Source organism: Tenrec ecaudatus, chromosome 8, assembly GCF_050624435.1.
Source record: "Tenrec ecaudatus isolate mTenEca1 chromosome 8, mTenEca1.hap1, whole genome shotgun sequence".
Taxonomy (NCBI): domain Eukaryota; kingdom Metazoa; phylum Chordata; class Mammalia; order Afrosoricida; family Tenrecidae; genus Tenrec; species Tenrec ecaudatus.
In genome coordinates, this window is record NC_134537.1 from 21,152,694 (window position 1) to 21,171,760 (window position 19,067).

The 19,067-nt window shown below is 42.8% G+C and overlaps 1 protein-coding gene across 4 annotated transcripts in view; it reads right to left on the reverse strand.

Moving 5' to 3' along the window:
- PEX5L (peroxisomal biogenesis factor 5 like) overlaps positions 1–19,067 on the reverse strand; it is a 213,064-nt gene that overhangs the window by 60,666 nt on the left and 133,331 nt on the right. For all 4 annotated transcript variants that reach the window (XM_075555606.1, XM_075555604.1, XM_075555605.1 and 1 more), the window contains one exon: positions 18,001–18,096. In XM_075555606.1, the coding sequence (XP_075411721.1) occupies positions 18,001–18,096 (96 nt within the window). The remainder of the gene's footprint in view (positions 1–18,000; positions 18,097–19,067) is intronic.

Consider the following 19,067-nt stretch of genomic DNA (forward strand, 5'->3'; position numbering starts at 1 on the left):
ATTTCTACTTATGTCTATATCGACATCATTTATATATCTACATCTATACAGCTCTCTCTCTCTCTCTCTCTCTCTCTCTCTCTCTCTCTCTCTCTCTATATATATATATATATATATATATATATATCCCAAACCTAAACCCAAACAAACTCAAGGTCACTGCCATCGAGTCAATTCTGACTCATGGTGACCCTGGAGGACAGAGTAGAATTTCCCCTGTGGGTTTGTGACACTGTAACTCTCTAAGGGAGTAGAGAGCATCGTTTTTCCCTTCTGTCCTAGAGGGCCCCTGTGCATTGGAAATGACTCCAAGGCAGTGAGTTATTATTATTTTTTAAAGATAAATTTAAAGGCACTTTGATGGCACAGTGGTTAAGTATTTGGCTGCTAATCAAAAGGTTGGCAATTCAAACCCATGAACCACTCCTTGGGAGAAGGACGCGGCCTTCTATTTCTGGGAAGATGACAGCCTTGGAAACCATGGAGCAGTGTACTTTGTCCTACAGTATTGCTCTCAGTTGGCTTTCACTAGATGGCAGAGAATTAAGGCAAATTTGCGTTGCTGTAGAGCAGTTTTGGTAAGGCCTTTTATGGCTATTTGTTTTCATGGATAAGAAAAATCTTTAATTAAAATTATTTTAATTTTCCTATTTAATAGTCCTCACTTATTGTATTAACCTCCAATTTGATGAACAGGTTTCTGGCTAGCTAACCAAGCCCACAGAGCAAGGAGGCACAGAGTGCTCAGAGCTCCCTACTAGGTGTTTACGAGTATTTTACTTAGATGGAATCCTAGATGGCTTTTGTTCTGCACACACCACATGTGTACTTTATGTGCCAGAAACCGCCCCTGACAGGGCGAGGAACAATGTAGGTCTCCTGGGTGTGTCTCATCAGGGCCCTAGTGGTTCAGGTGGTGAAGCTCTGGGCTGCAGCCCAAAGGTCAGCCGTGTTCCAGGGCTCGATGTGCTCCGTGGGAGGAGCAGCAGTGAACTTCTCTAAGGACGGCAGCCTTGGACTCGCCAGGGGAAGTTCTGCTCCCTCCTGTCAGGTGCCTGCGGGTCAGAATGGACGGCACAGCAGACGGTCTGATGCTTCGGAGATAAAAAAGTATACAGCAGATCACAAAGCTTCCTTGGCAATAGGTATAAGTTAGTGGGTTTATAGAAAATGCTTTCCTTCTCCACGGTTAAAAAAAAATGCAGCGAAGAGCCAGAGAAGATTGTGAAGTGGTTAAGTGAACCGAAATTATTTTACTGGATCACAGCCATGCTCAGTGGATCTCATTTTTAACAATGGGACTGTATTATGCATGCAACCCAGAGCTCTCTCATGGTAATCAACTCATTTCACTGTGGTCGGGTTGATTCCAACGCATCATGGCCCAATAGGATAGGGTGGCTCCCTGAGGGTTTAAGAGACTGCCAATCTTTACTGAAGTACAAAGCCTCATCTTTCTCCCGAGGAGAGGCTGGTGGTTTTGAACTGCTGACTTTGAACCGCCAAACAGATCACCCACTGAGTCATCAGAGCTCATAGTAACCCGAGATATGATTTTGGAGAAATTTGTTGCCGTAATGATTTACAAAGTTCATAAACTTGCTCCTGGAATGAGTTACAGATTTTATAAATCCTTATGGGAACATATAGCCCCATCGTTCTCCCTTGGAGCAGCTGGTGGGTTTGAACCTCTGATCTTGCAGTTAGTAGTCCAACATTTGCTGCACAGCACTACCAGGGCTCCTTATCACACATGCACCCTCAGCTTCTCAAAGCTGCTGTGGTCTTGTTTGCGGCTGCTAGAAACACAGGTATGACACAGCGGTGAGGTGAAGCCAAACCCGTCTCTTGGATTTAATTCAGTCAGGGCTCTATCAGAGCCGGGTAACCAGGACAGGCACGGTAACAGCTTCTATTTTTATTTGCAAATGAATGGGCAGGGCAGGGCAGGGCATACCAGAAGGATTCACACCAAATGGTCATAAATATACAAAGTCCAAATTTAGCTTTGGTGGCAGTGCTAAGAGCTAAAACAGGAACCTGCTTAAAGAGGGTTCATATTCATGACATTCATCCTTCCAGAATTTTGATAGAACTGTGAAGAGCATTGAATGATATTTTTCAGCATGGAGAAGAAGTACTTTGAAAATGGCACAGGATTTTCAGTTGTCTTAGATGAACCGTGAGCATCTGCCCGGGAGGTGTCTTGTGACTTTCCGTTTGCAATTCGTTTTGCAGAAATCTGTAATTTTTATAAATATCCTAATTAAGTTGAGAAAATATGGGAAGAAGGCTAAGGAAAATGAGGAAGGCTTTAAATATGGAAAATATACTGTCCTGCAGAATTTCCAGGAAACATGTCTGGGAGTGGTCTTGGCGAAGAAACTGGAAGCCCGTTAGGTGAAACAGTAGTAAGCCCTTCCCCCTCTTCCTATTTGAGCCTCACAGAGGGACTTAATAGGCGAAGATTTGGGAATAGGAGAGTTTAGTTAAAAAATGAGAACTGGTTGAAGCTGGTGCTATAAATATTAGGGCTTTGAACTGGTTCGTTCCAATGTGGCTCCTTGTTGAGAATTTGCATTTCTACCCAAGACATACTGAGTCAAAAGAATTATTTTGATAATTTTACATTTAATTAAGAACCTGAGGATATATGATCCTTTTAAAATTGATTACACCTTAAATCTATTTTACCTTTATTCTAGTGTTTATTATTTTCGGCTTTCTTTTAGGTTGAGTTATTCGTCTGTATTACTTTGCTGTGGTTGCTAATTAAAAAAAGTCTTGCTGTATATGAAATCCAGGATAGGTCAATCTATAGCAACAATAACTAAATAAATGGTTCCTTGGGGGTGTGGCAAGAGAGGTTGCAGGGAGATGGGGAGCTGATAACAATGAGCACAAGAGTGAAGAAATGTTCTAAAACTGATTGTGGTGGTGATTGTACAATTCTTCTTGATGTGATTGCATCATATGATATGTGAATTATATGCCAATAAGACTGTTAAATAAAAGAACTTATTAAGATATAGATTCTGATTCAGTATAACTGAGATGGAAATGAGCATTCTTAGGAAGGGGTCAGACCAGAATGAACCTATTCGAAGTCCCGGTAAATGCATGTAAGAAATGCAACTCTATATCCCCCTTCCTATTATTGTGGAAATTGCTGCAGTAGGAATATCAATTAGATGGAAGAAATATAGGTATAAAAGGAGGCTTCAAAAATTCATGGAAAAGTTGAATTCAAAGGTAACAGAATTCTCCATGATTTTTTCAAGCCCCTCATGTCCTAACTGAAATGATCGCCAGACATTGAAATGGGTCACCCAGGAGAGTGTGGAATACAATATCTTAGTGACTGCTAACAATAGAGCAGATACCAACGCATGGCCCCTGGCAAACTGAAGAACCATGGACTCACAGACTGGTGGAGCCGAAAAGAGCCTTAAAAACCATCGGATCCAGAAGTTCCCCACACTTGTCTGCCTATAAAACCACCTGGTAAATCCCAAATCCCACAGCCCAGTCACAGACCAGAACAAATCTCCAGGAGTGGGACCCACACAGCAGAGCCTTCATCAATGCCAATGGCAGCCAAGTTAGAGAATCACAGCTCTTAGGTTCTCATACTGCCGATGGAGAAATTGGGGTCCAGAGACAGAAAGGGAATTTTCCAAGACTGCCTGGGCAGTGAGAGGCAGCGGAGAGTTACAACCTCTCCTGACCTCCTGTCCAGGACTCTGGGGGCATGTGTTAAAGGAAAGAAGCAGCATGCTTCTATCCCTTATGCTTCTATCTGATGTATATAAGGTTGCTACCGGTGAGAGCTGGAGGCAACTTGACAGCACCTATTAACAATAAATAGCATTGAGAGCATTGTGTGCTTATAAAATGAACACATTATAATTTTTAAAATGTCAATACCATTAAAATGGCCAACCAAAAATAATAATCAACTTTACTATTCAGAGATAATTCAGGAGTCCCTGTTGATATCTTTGTGCTTCATTCTATGTGGGTTTCTAACTCTGTATTAAAAAATATTTATTTTTAATTTTTTTGTTACCAGTCTCTATGAGAGTGGGCTTGTAGAATTTCTGGAAGGTCAGGCAGGGTGAGACATATAGTGAGGGTTCAGGGATACCAGGCCAGGTCTCTGTTTTTGTCTCCCCCTTTCCAATGAACACCGTATGAGGCCCCCGCCTACCTGACACTAATGTTTTCCTGAGAGCCAAATGGGCTCACAGGAGACTCATTAAGTTCTTCCTGTAGTAATGTAAGTGTGAAAGGCCCGTGCGGTGGAGACGGCATCCCCAACAACTGCACGGAAGCAACACTGAGGAGGGTATCTGCTTCTGGTCACCGTGTCTACCTCACTTCTAGTATGTGGCTGGATTCTGCACTGAGCAAATCTAAAACTCGCCGTAACTTAGTAGTGATGTGTGGTGTTTTCTCCTTCATCCTTAGATACCATGACAAGCTGCCAAGCAATTATTTGAGTGGGGCACTACTTTGTTCTAGATCCAATTAACCATTGTAATTTAGTGGAATCAAACTGCACCAATTAAGAAGTAATTCGGATCTTGATAACCATATTACATCATTACCACTTGGCTGGACAAAGTTCAAGTCTAACTTAGGAGGTGACTTTTCACTTTACTTTCCCCATTTCCATGTCTGCTTGTTGAGAACAAATACTTCAGTAATTTTTTTAAGCAGTTCATTTTGAAAAACACAATTTGTAGGAGACCAAATAATGTGAGAAGAAATGATTTCCACAAGGTTAACTTTAAACGTGGTTTTCTCAAGTGCGTTCTCTGCTCTCTTTGGGGCGGATATAAATAGCTTCAATCAACATGCTGCTCCAGCTCAGAAACAGCCCTGACTTTACCTTGGGGGAGACACACTCAGAGTGGCTTTACATCCACTGTCAAAATGAAATATTTTTTTACCCTTAGATTTTGATATCTACAAGGAGGCAAGGGATGGGGGTGGGAATAAGTAGAGGCAAGGAAGAGGTTATAGAGGTGGGAGGGAGGAAAGATGGAGGGCGGGGAAGAAACATGTGGAGGACTTACACGATATTGTTGTTTATTTCATTTCTTGAGATGAGCTGCTATATGGATATAGTATGTTTCTTTAAAACAAACAAACAAATCCCTTCCGGTTCCTTATCCCTCGTACCTCAATAGTGGCCTGAGTGGCTTAAAAAAAAAAGCTACAGGAAAATTGAAATGGACTTCAAGGACAAAAGCTCATCTCAAACAAAGAAGCAAAAAAGAACATTTTCTTCATTCCGGTACTTGTTATTATTATCTCCCTATTTCCTGCCCAATCACTCCTGCCATACCCCCAGGGAACCATTAATTCAGTTACTCACATGATAGATTTACCTATCCTGGATTTCATGTACGGAAAAAACACACAGGACACAGCAATAAATGAACAACAATAACAAAATAAAATAGATGAAAGTATCATCCTAAAAGAAAGCAGAAAATATTAAAAATCAGAACAAATTAAGAATAGGTCAGAAGGAGATCAAATGATAGGGTGACAAATTTTAACTTCATCTGCAATAATCCATTTTCCAATGCAAGCTGCCCAATAACAAAGCTATTCAATCCGTGGTCTGTGGCCACTGGTTGAATATTAATACCTGACTTCTTCTACTTTCTCTGTATGTCTCCAACAGGCTTGGTAGGGCTGTCAGGCAAGCAGTGGGTCACTAACCCCAAGGTCGGCTCTTCACACAACCAGGTGTTCCTTGGAACAAAGATTAGGCTCTCTGTTTCCATAAAGATTTACACACTTGGAAATCCTATACAATCACTATGAGTTGGCACTGATGTGATGACAGTGAGCTTTTGGGGTCCATGTCATGAGTAGATATATATTTCAAAGAATATCAAATCCATTAAAACACCATCACAATAAAATTAACCTGATATAAGGTTAGAAAAATAATCCTCAAGTCAAATTCCACATTCGAGTCATATTCAGTATTGTTTACCTCAGAATATATTCCCTCTATCAACAGCCCCAAAGGAATGTGCAAAGGTGTGTTGTTCTAGTGCTACCAGTAATCCACAGTATCAACTTGGTCAAGTCTCTTAATGCCTGTGATCTACAGTGATGGAGTTGACCACATGACCAAGTTGGAGGCCCCAAAGCTAAGGTATGGTGGTAGATAGTTTACGGAGCAGGACCAGAGGTGCCAAAGAAGAGGCAACCTTCAGAAATGCAACTGGGATTTAAGGGACTGCTGAGCATCTGGGAGGAAGAAGTAGGAGTAGCTACTCTCATGGGAACAGACTGCTTTCTTAATCAATAGACTATCTTTATTGGACAAGAGGTAGGTGGGGAGGGGGAGTCATAGTATAAGAAACATTGAGATTCTGTTTTTAGTGACGGAGACACTGGCAATGAGCTTGGTCATGGCTGCACAACACAGTTGATGTAATTGGTGTTATTGAGTGGTTCTCATGAAAGATGCTAAATTGGCAAATGTTGCGCTGTTTATATTTTTACAACAATACACAAAAGGATGTATTTATTGGACATCAATTATATACCCCATATTATTTTGTATGCTCCCATCAAAAGAACAAAGATGCCATTTTGCCAACAGGGAATTTACGGACTCAGCTGAATCCTGCACTGTTGTGTGTTTGAGGTTCTACTTATTTATTAAATCAAGGAGCAGCTTAAATGTCGCAGTCAGAAGAAAGCTGTCTCTCAGCACTCGTTATTTTGATTTCATTTTATCTAAGAGTCCTTTAGAATCCAAATGGGCAGACAGTGCTACTGAATTCTGCATAGAAATACTGACTAGAACCACGTTAACCTCTGAGGAGGACACTCCACCCATGAATCCCATTTTTGTTCTTGATCAATCAACTGAGAATAATAATTTTTAGGATTGCAGGAAGTTTTATAGAACACAGGTGATTGATTTATGAAGCCGCATCACTCGCTAAGCAAGAGATGGGACTTTGGGTGCTTCATAAAAATAGAATGAGATTATTCTTGCCATCGAAATTATTAGAAAATTATTTAATAACAATTAAATGATGTGCCTGCCTTCTATATACACTCTCTCCCCCCTGCCTGGGGCTGGAGCAAGGTCACACTTAAAATGCCTTTGACTGTATCAATGAAGGTAGCACCCTGAAGAGATGGAGGATCAACCGGGTGAAGGATTCAGAATGATGGCATGATGCGGATCTGCCCACATGTCTGGAATCTTACCCATCGACAGAACAGAAACGATTTTCTTAATGCAAATTCCATCTTGGAACTCTGTCGTAGCTGCTAGTGTTCACCTCAGTAATCCTCAACCTCAACTATCACCAATCTCAATGTTTCCTAAGCCTCAGCCACTTGATCCTCAACTTACAACTTTTGTCAATGCAGTAGTCCTACTACGATTAATCAGCGCATCCTGTAGCAGGCACAATAATGTCAGTTAAATAGCGACAGCCGATTCTGTTGTTGCTAGGTGCTATGGAATCTGTTCCGACTTCCTTTGATCCCATGTGTGCAGAGCTGAACTGCTCCACGGGGGTCCCACAGCATCAACCCTCAAAGAAGCAGGTCCTGAGGCCCTTCTCCAGTGATGCCCATGGGTGGGTTTGCCTCCCCAGCCTTTTGATTCCTAGCCAAGCACAAACCTCTTATGTCACCCAGGTGTGACACACAACGCCCATGAAACTTTCAAGTTATGGTTGTATTTTTTATAATATATATACACGTGGGCACCCCATTATGAAACTAAACATTCACCCATGTTCTACTAAGGCTTACAGACCAAGACCATGAAATGGTATCGAATGAACATCCTTCACTTGACTCATAAGAAAAGCGAGGTTCAAGTGGCCAGCTACGGTCAACAGAAGCAGAACTCATGTCCAGTCTGAACTCCTTTTACTTACAGGAACATGGTACCAGACTCTTGTACGTAAGATTTACATCTGGTTCCTGGGGACAGAGCCTTCCAACCAACAGTTCAAACTACGTTTAAACTCCAGTCTCAAGCAACTGGAGGGCAGCTGCTTGAAGTGGGGAGGGTCAACCTGATCTCCTGACTCTCAGGGGTGGACTCCCCTACCCAGTAGGCAAGGGAGGTATGGGCTTACCTGTGTTTATGTACTCACCACTGGTATGCAGTTTCACATGTTTTTAAAAGCGACGTGATGAGACCCACGTGAAATTATTCACTAGAGATTAGTAAGCAAACACAAGTAAGCCCATGTTGACCTTTCTTACTGGGTCCTCTGGTCTGTCAAAGACTGTGAATTTGAAAAGGGGCTGGTATTCTGTAGGAAGGTGTTGTGGGAAAGACAACTGTATCTATAAAAATATGTATTTTATTATGTTTTTGGTGAAGTTTATAGCCCACAATGTTTTTTGTTTTTTTTTGAGACAGCTATAGATGAAGATTCTTTGGTGCGGTGAAAGAACATCAAATTGTTCACTACAGATTAGTAAGCACAAGTGAGCCCGTGCCTACCTTGCTTTTTGTGTCAGCCGACATTGCTGATCCTCCAAATGGAGACACAGTGAAGTTCAAGGTTGGCTTAGATAAAGTTGATGGGTCCTTTTGTGCTCAACTTCTTTGCTCGTGATTTGCTCAGACAGGGTTTGGTGATAGGATGGTGTCCCCAAATGCAGATACTGGATTTCTCAGTTTGGGGGTTAAGGAAATTTATGCGAGCTGCTCTTATTCTAGAACTCCTACAAATAGGACGCTTCTAGAAGACCAATCTGTAGATAACGAACCGAGGTCTCCATGGGTCAGGTTGAACTGTTATCAGTTTAAGCTTTAGGCAGCAGATATCAAAGAAGCCCTGGTGGGCCAGTGACCCACACATCGGGCGGCTAAAAGGCCATTGGTTCAAACCCACCAGCTGCTTTATAGGAGAAGGATGAGGCTGTCAGCTCCATAAAGATTTACAGCCTCGCGAACACTGGGGCACAGCTCGTCTCTCTATAGCTGTAGCAGCTCTATCACGTCACTATGAACTGGAATATTTTTTTCCTTTTTAAATCAAAGAACAGTGCAAGACCATGATGACTGTCTAAAGCTGTAGCTTTAAACGACCCTCTCCCTTTAAGTGAGCACAGAGCCAGGTGACTTCACAACCTCTCTTCTACTTCCTTTAGCTTGTCTCCATCTCACTTCTGAGGGCTTAACCTACGTCACTTCGTAATAATTCTTATTTGTGCATCCTTCTGGAAATTAGAAAAAATTTTTTTTGCTAAACGGGAAAGACACTGAGTCACCGTAAAAGCCCAAACACTTTCACCAGTCTCCCAGTGAACTCACCATCTATATATGATTGAGCTGCAAGTTGGCATGGGAGTCACACTGACCACGTGAAGGGGCATGCGTTAGGAAGCTGTATCGTAAGCCGTTTGCCTCAAGATTCTTTCAACGACGTTCAAACATTGTCTTCATGCATTTTCAGAAATCTCTCTCTTATTTTTTGATATTGAATCTCAGAGAGAATGTTTTAAGTCGTGCTTAATCCATTAATCTTTTCCACCTGCTTCCAAGAGGTGACGGAGTCACAGGAAGTAAAGAGGAAGTGAAGGGGATGCTCTAGAAATAGATCATCTTCTTGGTAGGAGGCCGCCCGAGTCAGCACTTTCTTACATCCCCAAGGGCGGCCTTCGGAGCTCTGAGAGTTTAAAGGTTTTCATGGAATTTAAGAGGCTTGATTAATGAATCAAAAGGACTGAAAGTCATACTTCTGATTCTTTCTAATGCCTCTGATTGCTGGGATTTCCTAAGCCCATGAATTCTCATTTTTTTCATGGATATATTGACCTCATCCTTTAAAAAATTTGCTACAAAGACTACTCCTCAGGGCGAAAGCAGAGCCACTAAGACATTAATGAGCACGCACGAAGCAGGCATTATTACTGCAGTGGAGCCACCTAGATGAGACTTCTTTTCACTCTAAGCGAGAAAGTTCAGCTTCAGCAGGTTGGCCAGCAAGTCGATGACATACATTAAGCACCCATGAGAGAAGAGATGCTTAGATGAAACAGTGCTTGAGGAGAGAGTAAGGTGCCCATTTGTCCATGCTTCTACCCGGAAAACATTTCAGGGTCCTTCTTCTGCAACAGAGGGCTTAGAAGAGGGGGAGACACAGTCCTGCATGGAAGAGGTCACACATAGCTACACGTCGGACTTGGATTTATAACCTGTAGCCACTATCCCCTGTGGTAAGCTGCTTGTGAGCTCTCCCAAGCTGCACATACCTGCCAGCTCCTTAAGGTTGGCCACCGTGCTTTTCTCAATTTTCTATCCCTAGCACCTGGTATAATGCCTGGCTCAGACAAGGAGCTTAAATATACCGGAAAATTTTGTTGTTAAAACCAGTTTATTCGGAGGCATCTGGAGAGACTCAATCCTGTAATGTAACACCAAGGCCCTGCACTGGCGCTCCTGTCCTTTACGCTGAAGGTGAGAGGGGTGGTATTTTTGGTTTGTGGTTCCAGGTGTGCTGGCTCTCCTGTGACTGTCTTCCCGCTCCTCTGCTGATGCAGGTGCAGCACCGTTCTCTCTGGGGATCTGGCTTCCTGGGAGGCAGTTTCTGGCCTCCTGGCAGCGCTCCCAGAGGCCCTACTCCAAGCCCCGCTTCTGTGCACTTTCCTGGGAACTCCAGGGAGCTGGTGAAGCATTAAGGCCGCTGGCTATGGGGGAAATCCAGGAGGACGTGTGGCGGAAGCGCCTCTCCCCTTCTGCTCAGGGCATATGTATTCTAGCTGGCTCCTTGTCCTAAAATGACAGTATTTTGAGCAGGGACAAATTGACTGTGATTTTCAGTGAAAAGTATGTAATATACTGGGGCAAAAAAGTATCATTCCTCCTAAGGCCTGGTTGGACCTCACAGTGCAACTTGAGTTTTGCCCATAATCAAGTCCCGGGCCCTTTACTACCTGCCAGGAACATGCATATATTTTCAGTTTCCTTTTTCTCCATAAAGGAGATTGCATCTCAGCTTTAAAAAATAGTTGAATCTCGGTCTGTCAGTCATCACTTAACACAAAGAAGAACAGTACTATGAGAAAATACACACCTTGCTCAGTGCTACTTCTTGGCTAGATTGGATGGCATTAGCTGCAACCTGATAATTATGCTCCATTGACTGATACTGAGACCGGGCTGAGCCCGGAGGACATTCGAGTCACGGCAACTGCACATGTGTATGCCACACCAAGGACAATCGGCTGACATCAGCTACCACACCGTGGGGCTACATCGTAAGAGAGGCGTCTGTGGAACTTAATATGCAACAATCAAATCAGTTGTCCTTAAATGGACTCCTTCTGGACGTCTGCATGTCTCGCCACAGTTTCTGGTGGCTGGGTTTTTGGACAGTAGATCTTTCTTCCAAGGTGCCTCAGTATTCACTTGAACCTGTAACCTTTCCATCAGCAGCCACTGCCCTGAACCCACTGTACCACGCGGGGCCTCCATATGTTACAATAGACAATTGGAATGAAGTGTTACCTATGTTAAGTGATTCACAATCATCTGTCTGTCCACGCAACAAGTATTTAATGTATCTTCAATGTCTATTAATTTCTTATAAAATGCCACACAACTACGAGGGGTGGGGTGGGGAAGAGAAGTTGATACCAAGGGCTCAAATAGAAAGTAAATGCTTAGAAAATGATGATGGAACATAGGTAGGCACAACTATGCTCGATACAATTGGTGTATGAAATGCTATAAGAGCTGTAGGGGCCCCCAATAAAATGATTTTTTTAAAGCCATAAGAATAGGCAATCTCTTTAAATCTCTGTTTTATCTCCAGCCCAGTGAGGGTAATAGTCTGAGGCTGTTCCCGGAGTTCCCGGGAGAAAGCAATGAGCCAGTTGGTGTGTGACTCCTGATGTTGTGCTTAGCACATCGTATCCAGTGGATTCGAACTCCAAACCATCGCGTCGGACACAGCAGAACTGCCCCCTCGGGTTTCCAAGGTGTCATCTTCATGGACGCCGCCTGGCGTGTCTTCCTCTCACGGTGAGGTTGTGGGGCTCCAACATAGACCTAGGGGCTAGCACCTAGCACTTCACAATTGCACTGTCGGACCCCCTTGGGGGACATCGAGCTATCAGTGTGGCCACTGAGGTGACTTCAACTCAGCAACCCTGTGGCCCAGAGTAGGTGCTCCCTGGGGGTTTTCAGGCAAGTGGACTCGTTGATCTTTCTCCCAGGAAGCATCTGGTGGTTCAAACCCCCACCACGCTCAGTTAGCAGAGACCTGCTTCATCACTGCATCGCCGGGGCACTCCAGCTTGGACACACAGTCAGTGCTGGTGATGACGCTTCATTGGCTCAAACTGGCATCGCATCTCACAGTTTCCTGTAGTAACCATTTCTGTTTTACACATTTCAAATGAACCTGTCTGTCACAAGGGTCTCCACGTCCACTTCAGTTTTACTGTTCTCCCGCTTAAAGCCAATTAGACCAATATTTAGACTGGAGGGGCAAGGAAGCCTGAGAGGTTTTTTTTTTTCATGAAGCAATTTAAATTTAATTTTTTTGTATTTCTTTTTTTCGTGATAAAGCCTCCATTTTTGGTCTCCCATCTCTCCCTTCTTTCTATATGAAAACAATTATGAAAGTAAACTTATCTTTTTATATGTAAATTATTTTATTGGGGGCTCTCACAGCTCTTATAACAATCCATACTTCAACTGTCTCCAGCAAATTTTTACATATGTTGCCATCATTGTTTTCAAAACATTTTGTTTCTACTTGAGCCCTTGGTATCAGCAATTCTTTTTCCCTTCCCTCCCTCCCCTCCCACCCTCATGAACCCTTGATAAATTATAAATTATCATTATTTCCATATCTTACATCATCTGCTGAGTCCCTTCACCCACACTTCTGTTGTTTGTCCCCCTCAGTGGGTGTGGGGAGGGTTATATGTCGATCATTGCATTTGGTTCCTCCTTTCTCCCCCTTCTCCCTGCACCTTCCCCTACCCTCATGGTATTGCTGAAAGTAAACTTATCTTAATCATTTTTCTACAAAGTTACTTTTTCATGGTGAGCTGACATTTTACTTAGAAAGATATATTTTTGTAAATTCTCTGCTGGCAAACACTTAGGGGCACCCAAATTTGTGTTAATCTAAATCATCCTGCAGGTAGAGTGTAGCACACGTCCACAATTGCTTCTCTGAACTAAATCTGTAATGTGGCTGGGTCAAGGGGTATGCGCATTGCTAAGGTTTCTTTATGAAGATGTTGTCTTACACTGTGAATTTAGAGAACACACGGCCTAAGCGTCGTGTCTGGAGCTCAGTATTCCTCAGAGGTTGCCCCGTTGTCAATCTGATTGACCGTCCGCTCTGCAGAGATACTTCTCAGCTTCCACGGCCTCTCCTTTCCCTCCTCCTCGGCCACATGGACCGTCTCCACACCTCTTCCCACAGCCCTCCTCCTCAGCACCATCTGCCCTCAGTCCTCAAGGAAGCGTCTCGATTCAACATGCCCACTTAACACGGTTAATTCCAGTTTCCTGACTGCGCAGGAATTCTGTCTTTCCCACTTGTCCTAGTTTATTAGCAGTGCGGAGTCAGAGGTACCACGAGGGAGTCTAGAGAACTTTTCTCATATTTCCTTACAGCTTAGGGGGATAGAAGGCCAAATTCCGGCTGCAGGAGGGCTCTCTCTCTCTGAATGGAGATCTCTTTCAGTTTCTGTAGCCCAGGCATGCCCTGAAGCACCCCCGCCACCGGTGCTTGCTTCTCTGTGCCTGGTCTGCCCTTGGAATGCTTCAAAAGTGAGTGGGTTTAAAACATACCCGACATTGACACAACCTTAGTAGCACAAACAAGAAAACCTTACTTCTCAATGGGGTTACACCACAGGTCAGGATTCCAGTGTTTGTTTGTTTGTTCCGGGGGATACAATTGAACTTCAACCAACACCATGTCTTTCTCTTGAAATCATAACTCACCGCAGTTTAGTAGACGAGAAACCCAAGCCCCTTGTTTCACAGATGAGGGAAACCCAGGGGAAGGAATTAGGGAGCTGCTCCAAAATGATCCCCTGGTCCACCCTACCATCCCTACAAGTGTATTAAAAGTCGGTCCAGTTCTCCATCTCCAGTGCCTAGTTCTCTAGCAGCCCGTCCAGGCAGTTTTTTTTGAGGGGTGGGGTGGGGGGGATACATCATGCCGGCATTTACCACTTTCTAAGCTGGTGTAGCTGAAAAGAACCAGAGAGGTGTAGAAACTGAGGCCTCAAGGCGACAGTGAGATGTACATTGTGTTCACGCCGTTAGTGACAACCCTAGGACGACATCACAGGTCTCTGAATTCCCATGAGGCAAGCTGAAGCCAAGTGAATACAGGCTTGGTGAGGTGAGGTGAGGTAAGGTGAGGTGAGATCAGAGTTAAGATCAAGCTAGACCAGAAGCTGCACGTAGGCAATGTCCACAGACAGATGGTTAGAACTGTCCAAACACTAAACGAGTTTTCTGGAGCAGAAGGCCTTTAGTGGGAAGTGGTCACGTAAACGTGGAACGATCATTTGTCAAGCATGTTTTGAAAGGAAAAAAGAAAGTTTGTTTTACTCAGCATGATGTCCGTCTCTCCTGGCAGAATGTCCAAAGTATGTGGCATGAGGTCTTGTCTTCCTCCCTTCTAAGGAGAAAGTACTTTTTTGGGTGAACAGGTAGGTGTTTATTATTCCTCTGGCTGATTATGTTACTTTGTAATTGATTCCGTCTTTCACAGGGCTTTGAACCACTCCAGTCTCGTTTTATCTCCTTGTGAGAATTTGCATTTCCAGCACACCTCGTTCAAATGTAGACTGGGATTCAGTATAAACTATAGTGGAAATGCGGAACCTCAGCAGGGGCTTGAACCGGAATGATTTCTATTTGAAGCCCTAGTCTTTTTTATGTGTGAATTAATGAACTTTTTCATCATGAAGGGGTCAGGTAGATTAGAATATCTTTCCTGATCCAGCATTCTCTAGTTCTAAACGATCTGTTTCGAGCTGTCTAATGCCGCGCGCCACGCGTAGTAGGAGTTCAAATAACAAACCGAGATTAACTTGTGTGTCTACACCTGAGATGGATTGAGAGACAGGTTTAATGCATTTGAACAATTGATTGGTTTCAACCAAGCATATGTGTGACCCTCATATAACAGCACTAAATACATATGAACTTATTTTAAAAATGAAAAAATGTCAAATCTAAAAGAATAAATTTGGGTGGATTATATTGTGGCGAGATAAGAGAGTTCTCTTTTTTGATTTCTGATTGATGGCTGGAAATGATGGCTAGAATTATTTCCCAGAATAGAAAGAAGCCTTTTAATATTAAATTGCCAAGTGATTATATTGCATTTCAAGTAGAGAGTTACTAAAAGGCTGCCCATAATAAAATCATTTCATCTAAATTCTAGAGGTAAAACAATCATACTGCAAGAATATTTTCAATTTTCAAGATTTCCTATCTGAAATAGACATGGAGGTCCTAACAAGCTCCTCCTTAGTTTCGATGAGAAGCGCCACTCTCAAATAATAATATTTCAAGTTTGATGAGAATTTTAGACAGCCTCTGTGATGCACTCCTGTAATTCCAGGCAGAAAGGAAATGGATCAACCAATCAAATCAAAACAAAACCACACAGCAAAAGCTGGGTTCCCTACTTCCTTCCTTTCTTTTCATTTTCTTTCCTTTCTTTCTTCCTCATGTCAACCCCAAACCAAACCCTCTGCTACTGAAGCAATAGCACACAGCTTCCCCTTTCTCTCAGGGAGAAGCTGGTGGCTTTGAACCACCAACCTTGTTGTTAGCAGCTCAGTACTTATCCCACAGTGCTACTGGAGCTTCTTCTTTACTTAGGAGACTAAGTATACAAACCAATGTCCATGGCCCTGCTTGATGCTCACCCTCATGAAAAGACCACGAAAGACATGGGTGCTATAGCATAGTGTGGTGAAGAAACTAGATGGTTCCCAGCTATTAAAAAGAATAGCTAAGCAGTCATCGATAGCAGGCAACAAGTAAATCTACGTGGAAGAAGCACACCAGCTTGTGTGATCCAAGGATTGTAAATTATAAACTCCAAAACTGATGGAGGGAATGGTACCAGAACTTAGATTGTGAATACCTGTTTTGCAGAAGCCTATGGATGACAGTGGAAACCCCAAATCCATTTGCAGGTCCACACATGGGTTAAGTGAATACCATCTGATGATAGGGCGGGATGTGAATAGTCTTATTCTCAGACAGAGAGCACGGTAAAATTGATTATGGCAGATACAGTTAAGTTAAATGTAATGTCTTATCATTTGACCTCCTTTTTGACCCATTCTAAAGTTGTCTGAGTTTTTAAAAACATGATGGGCAAATACAGGTGGACTAAACCTCTGGTGAATACTCTCTGACCACAGACCAGGGAGATGAATGGCTTTGCTATTCATGCAGAATGCATTGGAAGTAGATTATTGCAGATGTAGTTAGGTTGAAATTTAACGCCTTATCATTTGACCTCCCTTTTGACTCATTTTAAGTTAGCTCTCGTTTTGAATACTTTCTGCTTTCTTTTTGATTGAGGCGTTTCCTCTTGTACTTTTAAAAATTGTTGTTAGTTTTTACTTTGTTATTGCTGTTAGTTTTTAAAAAATGTTTTTCTGAGTATGAAATCCAGGATAGGTAAATCTATAGAGGCAGTAACTGGTGTAATGGTTCCATGGGGGGTGTGGCAGGGGAGGCTAGTGGGGAATTGGAGCTAATAACAATGATTACAAGAAGGAAGTATTTTTAAATTGATTGTGGTGATGATCATCCAGTTCTTCTTAAGAGGATTGAACTATTGAATTGTATAATTTATGAATCATATGGGAATAAAACTGTTAAAAGTAATACTAATAGAAGAAACCAATGTCCACATCAGTAAGGAACCGGGCACTATTGACCCTCTTTATCCATCACCTCCTGTAATCAGAGACCAAAAAAACCAGATGCTGCTTGGCTATCAGTACTGACTACTTTAACCAAGACCACAATAGAAAGTCCTGGTTAGAATGGGTGAAAAATACAGAACAAAATTTATAGTGAAAAAAATATATGTTACTAGTTCAGAAGAGACCAGAGGAACTCCAGGGACAATTGCCCTGAGCCAACCTTTTAAGTTGAGACTGAAGTCATGCGCACAGGCCGCCTTTCACTCGAGCAATAGACAGGACTAGCAAGCAAACAGAAACGTCCTGAAAGAATGTGCTCATTAGAATAACCAACTCTACAAGATTCAAAGGGCAGCATTTGCCCCAAATCAAAGCCCAAAAGCCAGGGAGGGACAGGGACACTCAGGAAGAAAATGGGGAAAGTGCTGACACACTTCAGGGATTGCCACCAATGTCTGTAGTCATTTGTGCATGAACTATTGACTGGAAGGCGAATTTGCTCTGTAAGCTTCTACTTACACCACTATAAAATGTTAAAAACAAAACTAAATACCCAACAAGCTAAGTACTCTTTATAATAAAAATTATAATTCTAGGTATACTGGGTTATCAGTGGACTAGAACAGCCATTTCCCCACTCAGGGACATTTATCACATTGCAGGGCATCAAGATCTACACCTGAGATATTAGTAGATCCTAGAGAGAGAAAACGTCAGGTGTCAATCTTAACCTGAGCCAGGCATTGCAAATACATGGTTTGGGTATATCCAGGGCTAAGAGTCGCCATTCTTTCTAACCCAGTACATCCAACCATCACTGTTAAGCTGTAAAAGAATTGACACAGAGGTGACATCTATTAGGTATTCCTGGTAAAAAAAACCAAAGGTTCTCTGATTACAAGTCCCATTCTAAAAATCATCATCATGGTCATTTTGTGTGTCGATAAACCAAGACCCGTTTTGCATGTATCCCGCTGACGATGGATGTTTGAGCTCTATTCTCAGAAACCTGAGACAGAAAAAAACCAATTTAAAAGACCTTACCTCCACTGCTGCTTTTGCCCTTTCAAATTCCTCTTCCAAGGAGTGGTTTCTGGAAAGTAAGGAGCTTCCCCAGCGCTGTTCTTTGGTCAGTCGAGCCTGAAATCAACCAAACACGGGATGTTATAATATTGGAATAACATGATACAAAAATGGAAGTACTTTTCATTTCCCCACTCACTTCCTTAGAGATTAAGAAGCCCTGGGACTCAATTTTGGAACACTCCGTAAGCACAATGTTGCTCCAGCTGTGCTGCTGTGTCAGGGTGTGTATTCGCGCGCCCATAACCCTTCTAACAAAGCGTGTGAGTCCTGATTCAGCTTAAATACCAATACTCAGGCAACACGCCCCAAAGATCCTGCTTTAATTATTCTTGGTTCCGGGCAGCAACATTTTAGTAAGCTTCTGCAGCTGATTTTAATATGCAACTTGACCATAAAATACATATTAGATCTCAATCCCCCCCCCCCAAGTAAATCAGCAAACCCCAAACCAAAACCTTCAGTGCCAATTCTGACTCAGATATTTTAGCACAAGTTTTTTGGAAGGGCCCAAAGCCCAAGGCAAGCCAGACTGATTTCCATGGAGCTGATGCCAACTCCTGGAGGCGCCACGTGTGTCAGAAGGAAATCTTTCCATAGTCTTTTCAATGGCTTGTTTTTCTAAAGTAGATTGGCAGGCCTTACTCCTAAGGCATCGCTGGGGACCAGCACCCTCAATCTTTCAGTTAGTCAAGTAGCTGAACTTGTTAGTTGTCTGCATCACCTGCACACCACCCAGGGGCTTGTTAGGATCACCTGCCTCGGGTAAAACTGTAAAAGCTACAGAGATGGAGGTTTGGCTTGTGGACCTTCTTATGCCCTCAGCAACATCATGTGGAACCCGCTTTCCTTTGCCTTCCTTATATTAGCCTGCACCTGCCCGTGTACCCCTTCCTTAGGATACTGGTCTTTGTTAAATAATGAGACACTTAAATAAATTCATGTCTGATGTCGCCAACTGACAGAAACAAAAGAACTTGTCTTTTAAAATTTCTCTCCTTTGGATTTACTGTAAACAAAATTCATAG